Source organism: Ctenopharyngodon idella, chromosome 17 (assembly GCF_019924925.1).
Source record: "Ctenopharyngodon idella isolate HZGC_01 chromosome 17, HZGC01, whole genome shotgun sequence".
NCBI classification, from domain to species: Eukaryota; Metazoa; Chordata; class Actinopteri; order Cypriniformes; family Xenocyprididae; genus Ctenopharyngodon; species Ctenopharyngodon idella.
The window spans coordinates 19,370,122-19,387,192 of NC_067236.1; the positions used below are offsets into that span (position 1 = coordinate 19,370,122).

The 17,071-nt window shown below is 38.3% G+C and overlaps 2 protein-coding genes across 2 annotated transcripts; both read left to right on the plus strand.

The window, feature by feature from the left end:
• Positions 1 to 9,263: 9,263 nt before the first annotated feature.
• LOC127498528 (cytochrome P450 1B1) lies at positions 9,264 to 11,970 on the plus strand. The gene has a single exon (XM_051867954.1). The coding sequence runs from the start codon at positions 9,504 to 9,506 to the stop codon at positions 11,082 to 11,084; it is 1,581 nt and encodes a 526-aa protein (XP_051723914.1). The 5' UTR covers positions 9,264 to 9,503; the 3' UTR covers positions 11,085 to 11,970.
• Positions 11,971 to 13,353: 1,383 nt separating this feature from the next.
• LOC127498529 (cytochrome P450 1B1-like) lies at positions 13,354 to 15,627 on the plus strand. Its single transcript, XM_051867955.1, has one exon. It carries the CDS (start codon positions 13,595 to 13,597, stop codon positions 15,167 to 15,169), a length of 1,575 nt encoding a protein of 524 aa, XP_051723915.1. The 5' UTR covers positions 13,354 to 13,594; the 3' UTR covers positions 15,170 to 15,627.
• The last annotated feature ends 1,444 nt before the right edge of the window (positions 15,628 to 17,071 follow it).

The window sequence follows — 17,071 nt, forward strand, 5'->3', positions numbered from 1 at the left end:
TAAGAAAACAATAATGCTTTTGTAAGTCATAACTATGACATAAAAAGTAAAAAGTCATAATTATGAGTTGCAATGTCAAAATTATGACATAAAAAGTCACTTTTTTGACGTCATTGTTTCAACTTGATTATGACTTTTAAGTCATCATTTTGATTTTGTATGTAATAATTTTGACTTTTTATTTCATAACATTGACTTTTTTTATTTTTTTAAGTCACAATTTCAACTTTTTTGTCAATTTTTACTTTTTGTCGTAATTTTGACATTTTGAGTCATAAAAAGTCAATTTTGACTTTTTGTCACAAATTTGACTTTTTAAATCAGTTTTGCTTTTTGTCATAATTTCAACTCAGTATGTCATAAGTTTTACTTAGTATGCCTGTCATAATTTAGATTTTTTGTCAGTTTCGACTTTTTAAGTCATAATTTGTACTTTTTAGGACATTATTTTCACTTACTGTCATAATTTCGACTCAGTATTTCATAATTCTGACTTTTGTTAATTTCGACTTGTCATAGTTTTGACTTTTTTGTCAATTTTGACATCATAATTTCAAACTTTTAAGTCAACTTTTTAAGTCATAATTTTGACTTTGTATGTCATAATTTAGATTATTTTCATTTTAACATAATTTTCGACTTTTTAAGTCATAATTTTGACTTTTTGTCAATTTCAACTTTTTAAGTCATAATTTTGACAAGTCATTGTTTTGAGTTTTTGTCATTATTTTAACTTTTTCTGTCATTATTATGACTTACCAGGGCATGTGGCAGAAATGGGCTTCGATGTAAAAATGAATTTAAACACTTTAAAATGTTTAAAAAGAATGTTATTACTTAATCCCACAATACAGGTCAAATCGAAGCTTACTTAATTCTTACAGCAACTAATGTTTTTATAACAGTCAACAAAATTCAAAACAAGTCAAGATGAAGTTTACTTAATAATTCTTATATAAACTTGTTTTTAAAGTCAAAAGTAATAAACCACCCATTTTGAGTTTTAAACAGTTGAGTTTTTGTAATATAAAACCATTTATCAATTCATTTAAACCTTACAAAAATGTTAAAAAAGTTGTATTACTTAAGCCCACAATACAAGGTCAAAATGAAGTTTACTTAATTCTTAATGTGGCAGTAGTGAAATAAAGAGCATGTATGTGTGAGTAATCCTTCATTAACCTGGAGAAGTGCTTCTGCTGCGGAGCTTCAGGCTGCTGTAATTGTTCCTGTCAAAGTCCGTCTGCCAGCTACAAATGAGCTAACCAACTCAAATCGGGGTCATCTGGAAGCCATTTCTCGCCGTATTTTTTTCCTTCTCCGTCTCATTTTAATCTCCTCCTCCTCCCAGGGGAGGTAGGGGCCGGTGACCGGGATCTGCGCACGCTAGGCCGGTGTGGCACGCAAACTCATCCTCGCACGCGAAAAAACTCTGCAGAAGACATCAGCACACACCTACAGAGAGACGGAGGAGAATGCACAGGCGATTATCGCTCTACAGCAGAGATTTCAAAGATTTCATTGTGTGTGCTGCTGGTGATAATAAAGCAAAATAAAGCAAAATGTGCTGAAAGACTAAAGTTTAGTATGAAATGCTCCGTCTACTCCTGATATGGAAATATAGATACAGATAATTCAGCAGATATTTTGGCCTTCCTAAGTTTGTACAGGCCCTACAACCTTAAAAATAACAACGTGCCTCAAAACTTCTGCAGAAGAACAAACTGCTCTTCATGCCAAGACAAAAAGGGAGGGAATGTTTTCTAATGTGCAGGGCAAATATTTCAGATAACTCAGTTCTGGCTAAATTTTATATTTGAAGACATAGCAAGAAAAATAGTGGCCAATCTTAGCATTTAGTTTGTGTTTAAATACACACTATAAATGAACATACTCATACTTTCATACACATACTCTGACTGTTTTGGTCTTTAAGATTGTTATGACAATCATATATTTTCCTGCCCAATTAAATATGCTTATTACTGTAATGCTACTCACACACACACACACACACACACACACACACACACACACACACACAGTTTTTGAAAGAAGTCTCTTCTGCTCACGAAGGCTGCATTTATTTGATCAAAAAGACATTAAAATACGCAATGCTGCATATGTTGAGATGAAATCATCTGTCCAGGTGTGTCTGATAACTCTACAGTTTCCATCAGCGCTCGTCTGCCAACTCACATTATTAGCACATGGGAAATGCTCAAACCGCTCATCATTGACAATATCATATTATAGTAACTGATCTTACTTAGATGTCAGGCCACATCAAATCACTAACGCCCACACGGTCCGTTCTGATTGGAGCAAACACAAGCTTCTCATGTCCGATTGGCTGATGGGGTCTTAGACCCAAAGTCAAGCCGGGGTCAGAGTATGAGGAGGGTTGTGGTTTGATGTACCTGGCGAAAGCACAAACAAACCGCTGCGTTTGGTCAGTGAGACGTTCATGCGCTCGCGTTTCCTCGGGCAACTGCAATAATTCAATGAACTTACTGGATTTAGTTAAAGATAGCCGGAGTTTTGGATTCTTTGGATATTTTTCTGATGCTATTTATTTAATAAAAATAAAAATATAGCGCATGACAGCAGATTTCTGCATTTTATGCATATTCAGAGTGAACAAATTGTCACTTGCCCCAGTTGCATGCTTAAACAAAATTTATAAAGCCACCCAGATTACCTTAGCAACAATTTACTGTAGGAACTCCCTAGCAACATAACAAAGAACACCTTAGTAACTGCATAGCAACGCCCTGGCAACCACACAAAACACTGGTTGGTATTTCTCCATTCACATTTTCTTCAAAAAACATGAAAATCTATAGTTTAAATCAAACTATCGTAAAATTGATAAATCTCCATAATATAAATACAACCACCCAGTTTACCTTAGTAACGACCTACTATGGTAACTCCCTAACAACATCATAACAACGTGCTAAAAACACTCAGAACACCTTAGCAACTGCATAGCAACACCCTAGAATCATGGTTGGCATTTCTCCATTTAAAATATCGTTTATAGCAACAACCTATGGTGGTAACTCCCTAGCAACAGCATAGCAACATGCTAAAAACACTCATAACACCATAACAACTGCATAGCAACACCCTAGAATCATGGTTGGCATTTCTCCATTTAAAATATAATTTATAGCAACAACCTATGGTGGTAACTCCCTAGCAACAGCATAGCACCCTGCTAAAAACACTCATAACACATTAGCAACTACATAGCAACACCCTAGAATCATGATTGGCATTTCTCCATTTAAAATATAGTTTACAGCAACAACCTACTGTGGTAACGCCCTAGCAACAGCATAGCAATGTGCTAAAAACACTCTGAACACCTTAGCAACTGCATAGCAACACCCTAGAATTATGGTTGGCATTTCTCCATTTACAATATAGTTTACAGCAACAACCTAGTGTGGTAACTCCCTAACAACAGCATAGCAATATGATAAAAAGACTTACAAATTAGAAACTGCATAGCAACACCCTAAAATCATGGTTGGTATTTGTCACATTTTCTGCAAAAAAACCCCCACAAAAATCTATAGTTTAAATCATTCAATTTATTTTTATAAAGCTATAATAACATATGCTTTTATAATCTACATACTGTAATTAAATACAAGCCACCCAGATTACCTTAGCAACATCCTACTGTAGTAACTCCCTAGCAACAGCATAGCATTGTGATAAAAACTCTCAGAACACCTTAGTACCTGCACAGCAACACCCTAGAATCATGATTGGCACTTCTCCATGTAAAAAACCCTTGAAAATCTATAGTTTAAATCATTCAAATTCTTTTGTGCACAAAAATAGTCAACTAAACTGAATCAGCTTCATGTCACAGGTGTTAATAGACTCCACCGACCGCTAACATGGTCAAGATGGCACGGGTGAGTCACGCTCATAAAGCATTAGTTAGTGTCCTGCAGCGAGCGCGAGTGTGTTACAGTGCAGTTCATTTCCTCTCACTGTGTGTCAGTCGTTTCTGGCACTGCAGTCATTCTCAGTTCTGGATCACTGCTGGTGTTTAATCTGCATTCACGTTCCTGCAGTTCATTTCAGCCCATCCCTTTTCCCTGAATCCCACACGGGCCGTCAGACCCCCGGGCTTCCCTCCTCCCTCCCGAGGCCGTGCGTGACAGTAGCTCGCTGAAAAGTGGAAGTGATTCTAGTAAACAGTGATTAGCTCCAGACCAAGATCGGCCCCCGTCCACCGTGAGACCCTCATCCACACGCTCGCGGCTGCCAAGTCCTTGACCTTCCCGACCCCACGGGGTCACGGCCAGCCTTTCACAGCCAGGTTAAAGAGAGTAATCGCAGGCAAACACGACAGCCTCACGCAACACACACACGCTCCACCGCAAAGCTGGCTCTTATTAGTGCGGACGCTGATGTGAGAGACCATATGTGAATCACGGGATTCTCCTGTAAGGAAAGGCGGGTTGTGATTTTGGCAGTGCTAGAAACACTGGAAAAGTGATATCTGAGTCATGAAAATAACATTTACTAAGTAATTCAATACTTGTTACAGCAATCCGTGATTTTTGATGTTATAATATAAAGGTTCAGAGTATAAAAACTTTTAAAAAATACTTAAAAAGCTTTGGTTGCTGTGGTTTACATTGCAAATATTACGTCAATTAAAATCAAAATCAAAATCTTGTCAATATATTAAAATAAAACTTTTTTGGATTTAAGAGATATATATGTATATATACAGTATAATGCTTACATAACACAATATTAATATGAACTAATATCACAATATTGCTATACCAATACTTGATTTTTGATGTTATAATATAAATCAATTACAATCAATCAAAATCTTGACCTTTTAAAAAGCATATATTAAAATGTCATTTGTATAATCTATGAGAACAATTTTCACTTTTTTGATTTCAGAAGATATTGATGTATTAAAAAAAATTATATATGTACTGCTTACATATTAACAAACTAATTTCACAATATTGTTACATCAATCCATGATTTTTGAAGTCATAATATAAAAGATTGCACTATATTTAATTAAAATATTACTTAAAAGCTTTTGTTGCTGTTATTTACGTTGCAAATACAGTATTACAAAATCAATCAAAACCTTAACTTTTAAAAAGATGATAATGATGATAATGTGTACGACTTTACTTGAAGTCTTTATATTTTTAGGTATTTTATAAAAATAAAGATATAATGCATTACAACGTAAATTATATCTTTTTATAAGTAATTGTAACCAAAGTTAAAATGCATTAAAATATTTCCAGATTACATCTGAAATCAATTGTTTGTCACATGTTTTAATGCATTATACTTTCTAAAGGTGTAACAATGAATATTATGATGTATGCAACTGTGGTTATAAATATTCATGATATCATACAACGCATTATAAGGTGAATTATTAAATGCATTATATACAAAGGCTTCAAGTAAAGTGTTAAAAGGATATAGAAATATTTTATTTAATTATATATGCTTACACACACACAGAACAATAACTAATATCACGCCATACACAATATATAAATGTGCAAATAACTCTCGCTAGTTTTCCCTGGACAGCGCAGAATGAAATCTAATCTTGTTTCTGTGAAGATGTTTATTCTCTCCTAGGGAGCAGAAACAGTGGGCTCCTTAAATCCAAGCGGATTGGAACTGATTGTATTTGGCAGCTTCTCCTTCCTCTCTTCTCTGGAAAGGCACATCTCATTTTAGAGGTGGTTTGCATCAAGGAAAGTGTACTATCAGCGAGAAATCAACGCTACTGTCTCTCTGACACTAGAAACTCTGCAGCGCTGCAATTAGACTCATTAGATCCCTGCAAAAATAAACTCCTCCCGGTGAGGAAACAAGGAACATTTATCTCCTGCTTGGCTCTCGGAAGAGAAACGTTTTACATCAAGAACATTCAGTTCTCGATTGCTGAGAAAGTCATACTCTTTGATGAAATATCACTCACTGGAACTGCAAATACATGTGCAGGACCATGAGAGAATATAAAATCCCATTTTCCATTAAACTTCCATTTAAACCTGCTATGATGTACAAAGAGAAAACAGCAAATGAAAAGCAAAAGCACATGCAGCGTCTTTCAGCTTCTTCATTTGCCTGTCATGACATATCAGGATATTCAATTTTATGTCCTTTCTCACTGAATAAAGTGTCTGTAATGATGTATTCTGTAGGTGGATCTGCTTTAGCGCACGTTTTAAAGGCATGCTTGCAATTAAGCAATCTCTCAATGACTGCATACCCCAAAACACATGTGAAAATTTATCCTGAAATTGTAAGAGGAAAATAGCCGAAAGAGACCCTGGCGTGCTCTTCGATGAGATCAGAGAGAGACCCCAGAACATGATGCACCGCCGACATGTGAACACAACGTCAAATTATGCTCTTAAAGACCATTTATAATCTTTATTTCTATATCCTTCTGTCGTACAATGTTGACATTTGTACTAAAAATCATTTGTTTGTACTTATGGCATAATGAATTATGCTGCAAGGATGATTTAATATAACTTTGTGTGTGATTGTGCATCATGGGATCAATATGTTCAATACATTTTTTTTGCTTAAAGCCTTTATTTGTAATGCATTATAAAAGTATTCATAATGCAAATAACTGTAACCGAAGTTAAAATGCATTACATAATATTTGCAAATTTTTTGTTAAATCTGAAATGAATTGTTTGTCATGTGTTTTAATGCATTATACTTTCTAAAGGTGTGTTTAATGGATAGATAATTAATATAACGGTGTTTACAATTATTCATGAGATCATACAATGCATTATAAGGTGCATTAAAAGTACTTTTATAATGCATTTCATATATACATATATATATATATATATATATATATATATATATATATATATATATACAGGTGCTGGTCATATAATTAGAATATCGTGAAAAAGTTCATTTTTTTATTGTAAATTATTTTAAAAAATGAAACTTTCATATATTCTAGATTCCCTACATGTAAAGTAAAACATTTCAAAAGTTTTTTTTTTTTTAATTTGTTGATTAGAGCGTACAGCTAATGAAAGTCCAAAATCCAGTATCTCAAAATATTAGAATATTTACATTTGAGTTTCATTAAATGACCATCCCTACAGTATAAATTCCGGGTATCTTTTGTTCTTTGAAACCACACTAATGGGGAAGACTGCTGACTTGGCAATGGTCCAGGAGACAATCATTGACACCCTCCACAAAGAGAGTAAGTCACAGAAGGTCATTACTGAATGGGGTGGCTGTTTACAGAGTGATGTATCAAAGCATATTAAATGCAAAGTTGACTGGAAGGAAGAAATTGGGTAGGCAAAGGTGCACAAGCAACAGGGATGACCGCAAGCTTGAGAATACTGTCAAGTAAAGCCGATTCAAACACTTGGGAGAGCTTCACAATGAGTAGAATGAAGCCGGAGTCAGCGCATCAAGAGTCACCACACTCAGACATCTTCAGGAAAAGGACTACCAAGCCACTTCTGAACCAGAGACAACGTCAGAAGCATCTTACCTGGGCTAAGGAGAAAAAGAACTGGACAGTGAACAGTGGTCGAAAGTCCTCTTTTCAGATAAAAGTAAATTTTGCATTTCATGTTGAAATCATGGTCCCAGAGTCTGAAGGAAGACTGGAGAGGCACAGAATCCAAGCTGCTTGAAGTCTAGTGTGAAGTTTCTGAAGTTAATAATGATTTGGGGGGGCCGTGACGTCTGCTGGTGTTGGTCCATTGTGTTTTATCAAGTGCAAAGTCAATGCAGCCATCTTCCAGGAGATTTTGAAGCACTTTATGCTTCCATCTGCTGACAAGCTTTATGGAGATGCTGATTTCCTTTTCCAGCAGGACTTTAGCACCTGCCCACAGTGCAAAAACCACTTCCAAGTGGTTTGCTGACCATGATATTACTGTGCTTTATTGGCCAGCCAATATGCCTGACCTGAATCTATGGGATATTTTCAAGAGAAAGATGAGAAACAGTCGATCCAACAATATACAGATGATCTGAAGGCTCAATAGTGCCTCAGCAGTGCCACAGGCTGATCACTTCCATGCCACACTTCACTGATGCAGTAATTTGTGCTAGGAGCAAGTCATTTGCTGTAATATGTGCTGCTGACCAAGTATTGAGTGCACAAAAGAACATACTTTAAAGAACTTTAACTTTTCTGTTTTGCAAATCCATTTTTTGATTGATCTTAGGAAATATTCTAATATTTTGAAATACTGGATTTTGGACTTTCATGAGCTGTACGCTCTAATCATCAAAATTTAAAAAAAAAAAACTTTTGAAATGTTTTACTTTACATGTAGGGAATCTAGAATATATGAAAGTTTCATTTTTAAAAATAATTTATAATAAAAAAATGAACTTTTTGATGATATTCTAATTATATGACCAGCACCTGTATGTATATATATATATATATATATATATATATATATGTAAGGCTTTAAATAAACTGTTACCCATTTATTTACAATCTGTACATTAAATTGTCCATATATATTTATCATGCACAACTCCATTACTGAAATTCATACTCATTTATGCTATAACGGACCGAAAGACATATATAATAGAAAGGGACACACATTCACACACACCACAGGGATAACCTGGAATTTCAATGTCTAGTCGTGTTGCATAACTCATGCATGCATACTTTTCCATTTTTAGGGTTTATGTAAAATGGTTCTGCAAAACAGAGCACCTATTTATTATGAAACATTCCCCAAGACAGAAGTTTGAAGTCTGGGATGCCGTCGGTGACAGCATCGAGCTTAAAATAACATTTTCGTAATCCTGTGCAAACCAGAGCAGAAATAACGATTACAGCTATTTTAACACTTCAGTGCACGACGAATTAAAACACAAGCGCGCGCGTCAAATGCAACGTTTAAATGCAAGTGGAACTGATAACTACAATAAGGCGATTGGAACAAACCGTAAAGAGTTTTGCACGGTGAAGTTCTCTGCATCTCCGCAATGATTGTCAGAAATACCCCAGAGAGAGCGCGTGCAAACGAAGCAAAGATGATCTACGCTATTTTCAAAGCACGCTCAGATGTTTCCCGGTGAACACACTTGGATCTCCGGCTGCAGCCAGACGTTCAGATCTTCTGACGGAGTCTCCGCGGCTTCCACAATGGGAGGAGTGAGACTATCCTCGGGTCCGGCCCCCTGTGCTGCAAACATATATAAAAGACATGGATCCCACCAACCAGCGCAGAAAACACAGAGAGCTTCACCTGGAAAAGTAAAGCAAGCGTGTAAAACTAGATTTAATTGACAACATTTAGATTTTTGCCTGCAGAAAGGGGGGGAAAGAGATTATTTTATTCTTTTAAATGGATGCTTATCATTTTCTCTGAATGCAGCATTGAACATGAGCATCATTTGAGCAGGAAAAATAAGAAGAATAACAGTTGATCAGAAGAATGGCTCTGACTGAAGCCGAGTTTGGACTCAAGAGCAGCAGCATCATGAAGGAATGGAGCGGACAGGTTCAGCCGGCTCTGATCGCATCCTTCATCATCCTCTTCTTCCTTGAGGCCTGTCTGTGGGTCAGAAATCTCACGTTCAAGAAAAGGCTTCCAGGCCCGTTCGCCTGGCCTTTGGTGGGCAACGCCATGCAGCTCGGCCAAATGCCGCACATCACCTTCTCAAAGCTGGCAAAGAAGTACGGAAACGTCTACCAGATCCGACTCGGCCGCAACGACATTGTGGTCCTGAACGGAGATGCGGCCATACGGAAGGCGCTCATTCAACACAGCACTGAGTTTGCCGGCAGGCCAAATTTTGTGTCTTTTCAGATGATTTCCGGCGGTCGGAGCCTAACGTTCAACAATTACAGCAAACAGTGGAGGATGCATCGAAAAATCGCCCAGTCCACTCTAAGAGCTTTCTCAATGGCGAACAGTCAAACCAAACAAACATTTGAACAACATGTAATCGGCGAAGCAATGGATCTAGTCCAGAAGTTTCTGAGGCTCAGCGCTGATGGACGCCACTTCAATCCTTCGCAAGAATTCACCGTCGCCGCCGCAAATGTCATCTGCGCGCTCTGCTTTGGGAAACGCTACGGCCACGATGACCCCGAGTTCAGGACTCTCCTGAAAAGAGTGGATAAGTTCGGAGAAACCGTCGGCGCCGGGAGCCTGGTGGACGTCATGCCTTGGCTGCAGTCGTTTCCGAATCCTGTGAGGAGCGTCTATCAAAACTTCAAGACCATTAATGAGGAGTTCTTTGCTTATGTGAAGGACAAAGTGGTCCAGCATAGAGACACGTACGACCCCGACGTCACCCGTGACATGAGCGACGCCATCATTGGCGTGATCGAGCATGGGAAAGAGAGCATGCTGACGAAAGACTTCGTTGAGGCTACGGTCACTGATCTAATTGGTGCGGGACAGGACACAATGTCAACAGTGATGCAATGGATACTTCTGCTTTTAGTCAAACACCCATCGATTCAAACCAGACTTCAAGAGCAGATTGATAAAGTAGTGGGTCGTGACAGACTCCCATCAATCGAAGACAGGAGCAACCTTGCATACCTGGACGCCTTCATCTACGAAACCATGCGCTTCACCAGCTTCGTCCCCGTCACCATACCGCACTCCACCACCGCAGACGTCACCATCGAAGGTCTCCACATCCCCAAAGACACCGTGGTGTTCATCAACCAGTGGTCCGTCAACCACGACCCTCAAAAGTGGCAAGATCCTCACGTCTTCAACCCGTCGAGATTCCTGGACGAGACCGGCGCTCTGGATAAAGACCTGACCAACGGCGTGATGATCTTCTCGACAGGTAAGAGGAGATGCATTGGTGCGCAAATCGCCAAGGTGGAGGTTTTTCTGTTCTCTGCCATCTTGTTGCACCAGTGCTCGTTTGAGAGCAACCCTTCTCAGGATCTCTCCATGGACTGCTCATACGGTTTAACACTGAAGCCGCTCCATTACACAGTCTCGGCGAAGCTCAGAGGAAAACTTTTTGGCTTGGTATCGCCGGCATGAGTAAAAAGACCCAGCTTGTTCTTGCGACTAAAGGCCAGCAAAGACTGAACATACTGCAAATGTATTCCACATAACAATGAGTATTAGTAAAGCTGCACTGAATGCTGTCTAATAATTGTATATTTAATATTTAATGAATATTTACACAGTTTATATGTTTGAAATGATTCAATCACATCCATAGAAAATGTTGTCAGGTAATTCTTCAAATGTAAAATATAAATCATCTATGCTTCAAAATAATGTTTTGCAGATTACAATATGACGTGGTCAAATGCCAAGCCACTGTCACTGTAGACACATCAATTATTATGTAATATTATGCAATTGTTAGTATTGAGTCATTAACTGCAGCTGTTGGAGGGCTGTAAGAACGTGACTCAGATTTGGCATCGCAGTGCATTTAATTATGCTTGCATAAAACTGTATAACGATGTGATGATGTACTTCAGGTATTTTAAGTATTAGGCATTTATTTATACCCATTATACTGGTTCTATAAATTATATTCTCTATAAAATGCGTAGCAATTTATTCATTGAGATTCTTAAAAAGGCTCTCTTGTTGAGTCTCAAAGACTTCAGTCTCACGCTGGATGAACTTCCTCATTATGTCATTTCGAAGGTTCTCTCACATGCACAGATCCTCACAATCGAACACAAATCAGATATTCCTATATCAATTGTGTATTACATTATGGTAAATGTTTACACTGAATGTTTTGCAAGCTCTGTAACTGAAGTGCATGTATTCAGGAATGCAGCTTTTTGAAGAAAAACTAGAAAGCCTTTTTTTTTTTTCCGAATGTCCAGGTATTGTTTTCTTTTTACTATTGGAAAATAAGCTATAAGTGGAATAAATAAAGTGCTGTTTTACAACCTGTGAAGATGCATTCAGCCTCTTTTTGTTATGATGCTCAAAATGATTCATATTTTAACACATGCACACACATTCATACATAAAAACAAACATGCAAGTAAAAAAAATAATAATAATAAATCACACACGTCAAACCAAATCAATGACAGTTTTATTATATGAACAGTCTGCATCTGTCTTCACTTCACTACATATCCTTATTGGCCAATATTTCTGTTTGCATTCAGTTTCTGAGATATTTCTGTAAAACCACATCTTTAAAGTCAAATTATCTTATTAAATTTATATAACAGTCATTACTCTAACTACAGCTCATGATAAATACACTCTGCTACGGTCCATATTTAACTCCATTGTTTGTATCTGTTCTTTGTCTGAAGCATTAAAAAACCCTCAAATCTTTCATGAGTTACAGACTGAATTCCTCAAGTGACTCGATTTCACTAGTATTCAGTTGGCATCGCATTGTGGATTCCAAACAAAACGAAATACCACCAATTAAAGCAAACTTACAGAGCTCATTTACGATGTTAGACAATGTATTCTGTAAAAAAAAAAAAAGATAATGACAGCATTTCTTTGGCTTATGGTTTTTTTTCATCCTAATCAGACATTTCAGCACTTTACAGCAAGACAAATAAAAAATATATAGAAAGCAACAGCCATCATTAAACAAAGTTTGACATCCAATTGGCATGACTATATGCTATTCTTTTACTCTGTCAACAAACACAAACAGATATAGTCCCCCAAACTGCATTTAGATAACAAAATATTAAAGCAAGCGTCTGTATCTGCGGATCTCAAACACTGCAGGATCTTTTCTCTTCACTAATGTTCACTTTTCCTCATCATGTTTAAAGTCTCAGTGTGTTTGAAATGGTGTTTTGGTGATATTTAGTGGATGTATGAAGTCAGTTCTCCTCAAGTTCACATAGGTAACTATCAACATCATCCATTAATGACAAACAAATACAATACTGACTGATTAATGACAATATTGTCTTATAGCTGAACTGATGAACTTTGCAACACTGAATAATGACACCATTATCTTCAGCAGAGCTGCTTTATAGCTTATGAAAATTGATCAATTTTACAACATTCACATATATTTTCCTGTTTTGAAACAATCTGTATTGTTTTATCAGTTCAAACTTCACATGTACTGCAAAAATGTCCTTTGATATTTCGTTATCTAATGTCCAGTATATGTTATGAACACTGTCAGAAGTGTTATACATCTGTAGATGCTGGGAATCCTATGTGTGTGTCCAGGCGTTGCACTCCGGCCGTAATGGGTGGAGAGTCTGAGAGAGTCGGGGGAAAGAAAATGAACCTGTGGCCCAAACTCCTCCTACTCTAGAGATATATATATAACACAGTGTCAAGCCTGAAATCTGCATTCTTCTAATTTGGTCATCTCTGGACATGTTGCAGCTCCGCAAACCCTGACCTGTCTTCCTGTAACCCCACAGGCGAGGAGGGCAGAAAACAGCAGGGCGTTGAGGTTCTCAAATTCCTCTGTGATTTACCACCATCTTTTACTCGTCATTTAAGATGGAGAGTTACTAATATAGTCACAGTTTATACAAAAAAAAACCCAACAAGCTTTAGAGCTTGAGAATATCATGGCGCTGTCAGACGCAGAGTTCGGAATGAAGGGCAGTGGAATCCTCAAGGAATGGAGCGGACAAATCCAACCGGCCCTCATTGCATCCTTTATCTTCCTCTGCTGTCTCGAGGCTTGTTTTTGGGTCAGGAACCTCGCTCTGAAAAAGAGGCTTCCAGGGCCCTTTGCTTGGCCACTTGTGGGCAACGCCATGCAGCTCGGCCAAATGCCCCACATCACCTTCGCCAAGTTGGCAAAGAGGTACGGAAACGTCTACCAAATTAGACTGGGCAGCAGTGACATAGTGGTTCTGAATGGAGACGCGGCCATACGGAAGGCATTGCTTCAACACAGCACCGAGTTTGCCGGCAGACCAAACTTTGTGTCTTTCCAGTCGGTTTCCGGCGGGACAAGCATGACGTTCACCAGCTACAGCAAGCAATGGAAAATGCACCGGAAGATCGCTCAATCCACCATTCGTGCCTTCTCTTCTGCAGACAGCCAAACGAAGAAGTCCTTCGAGAAGCACATCGCGGCTGAGGCAGAGGAAATGATTGAAACGTTTCTGAGGTTGAGTTTAAACGACCAATACTTCAATCCATCTCACGAACTGACGGTTGCGGCTGCTAATATCATCTGCGCTCTTTGCTTTGGGAAACGCTACGGACACGACGACCTAGAGTTCAGGACTCTCTTGGGCAATGTCAGCAAGTTTGGAGAAACCGTAGGAGCTGGAAGTTTGGTGGACGTCATGCCTTGGTTGCAGTCTTTCCCCAACCCAGTCAGGAGTGTTTTTCAGAGCTTCAAAGCTCTCAATAATGACTTCTTTGCGTTTGTGAAAGGTAAAGTGGTGGAGCACAGGCAAAGCTACGATCCTGAGGTCACCAGAGACATGAGCGACGCCTTTATTAGTGTGATTGATCATGCAGACACGGAAACGGGCTTGACTGAAGCTCATACCGAAGGTACGGTGTCTGATCTCCTCGGAGCAGGTCTGGACACGGTTTCTACTGCCTTGAACTGGATGCTGCTTCTACTGGTCAAACACCCATCGATTCAAACCAAACTTCAAGAGCAGATTGATAAAGTAGTGGGTCGTGACAGACTCCCATCAATAGAAGACAGGAGCAACCTTGCATACCTGGACGCCTTCATCTACGAAACCATGCGCTTCGCCAGCTTCGTCCCCGTCACCATACCGCACTCCACCACCGCAGACGTCACCATCGAAGGTCTCCACATCCCCAAAGACACCGTGGTGTTCATCAACCAGTGGTCCGTCAACCACGACCCTCAAAAGTGGCACGATCCTCACATCTTCAACCCGTCGAGATTCCTGGACGAGACCGGCGCTCTGGATAAAGACCTGACCAACGGCGTGATGATCTTCTCCATTGGGAAGAGAAGATGCATTGGAGATCAGATTGCAAAAGTCGAGGTTTTCCTCATCACTGCCATGTTGCTCCATCAACTGACTTTCGAGAAAGACCCATCACAGGACTTGAGTTTAAACTGCTCTTATGGTTTAACACTGAGGCCATTTGACTATAAAATCTCTGCCAAACTCAGAGGAAGTGTATTTAATGGAGCATAAATTAGTGTGTGTGCTTTCAACTGTCTCTGATATAATACACTTTGCAGAGTCAGGTATGTACTTCATATTTAAAATGTTCTAAAAGCAATATGGAACTTTAGATTATCCTATATACTTAAAGATAAAAGTGTAGATAATAGTATGACTGAATGTTTTGAAAAGCAAAAGGAACAAAAGGAAAAATGGTATCATCAGGGTTTTATACTTCTTTAAGACGATGTTTGTCCAGAAGTGCACAAAAAATTATTAGCTATACTATGTGCTTCCTTTGAAAACACTTTTGAACATTGAAAACGTTCAAGTATTTTTTCTACCTGCAAAAAACTCAATATGTGTGTGTATATTCTGTAGAAGTTCTACATAAACCTGTAACTTTTATCAAAATGCTGAAAAATGATTCGGAAGTATGACTAAAAATGCTTCTTATCATTGTAAATAAAATGCACTGTTGACTATAACACTGTGTATTTCATTACATGAAATATTTCCATTCATGCTTACTAGGTTGCTCCAAAACAGTCATCCTTTGCCAGATATGGTTACAAAAACACCCATATATTAATAAAACACAGTTTGTAGAGCATGTAAATTAGACGTCTAAATGTATTTGCTAATTTACTTTTCCGTAGCAGAGGTGATGGCGTCCAAAAGCATCCTTTCTCCTCACAGCGTAACCACATGCGTGAACGTGCAAAGCTGCTTTGCGGCCCACATGCGCGAGGGGAGTCTCAGAGGGAGTCTTACATTTACACTGGTTAATTCATAGCAGACACACGCTGCTTTCCTCTCTCGCTTCCTGTCATGACACCGCAGCGCTCTGGAGGGGGGCCAAGGGTGTTATGGGCCATGCAGGGTAGCCACAGTACATGCCCCTGATTTACTGCGAACCACACACGCAATCGCACTCACACGGGACATGTCTTTTTGATAAACCTCCCCACTGAAAAACGGCCTTTCTCCAGGGTGCCCCCTTTCAGTGGCCTCTGGATTTGCTGAGGGTTCAGTCTGTGCCATCAGATGTTTTCACCTGTTTTTACCACCGCTGACCTCACACACGTGAAAAACGTCATATTTCACTCAAAATAAAGAAATTCATGACATTTATAGCTGGACAGTTTATATTTGTCATTATTGTTGGTGATTGTATAGAAGCTTGTTTCCACAGTGGAATTGCTTTTTCTAGCAATTGCGAGTATCTGAGAACAATATATGACTTTTTTGCTCAGAATCGCAAGATATAAACTTGCAATAGTGAGGAAAAAAGTAAGAATTGTAAGGTAAAAAGTCGTAATTACCTTTTTTATTCCATGGCAGAAACAAGCTTCCATATGATTGTCCATCGAGCATGTGCAATACAGAAGAAAACATTGCATTAAAGTACTTTTTATTTAAACCAGTGGACATTAAAGGCAGTACAATAAATACTATCATGATGTAAATAATGGTTAAATGTGATATTTCATGAGTGAAACTTGCAGTGATATTAAGCTTACATTTGTTTTGTGTTTTGGACAGAAGTACTGATGGCTGCATCTTAAACCATCAATTACAGAGCATGTCTTCCCTTCCACACTCACTTGTTTGCAAGTGGAAATCACAACTAATAAGAACCAGCAACAACACTAGACTATATAAATCTATCGTATTTAAATTATAATTGCAAATGCAAGTAATTTGTAAAGTATACATGGATTATTTACTGCACTTGCAGAGCCAAGAATCATTATTAAAGCTCAAATAAAACTTTACAGTGCTTATATTGTACACTAGAGAAAGCTAATGGAGAGTTTGAAAGATTGAAATGTGTTTTGTTGATGTGAAAAGAGCCAAATCATTTGAACAGCAAGTAGGAATACAATGAGTTGAATTTCCAAAACTTTTTATTGGTCGATGGAGGATCTT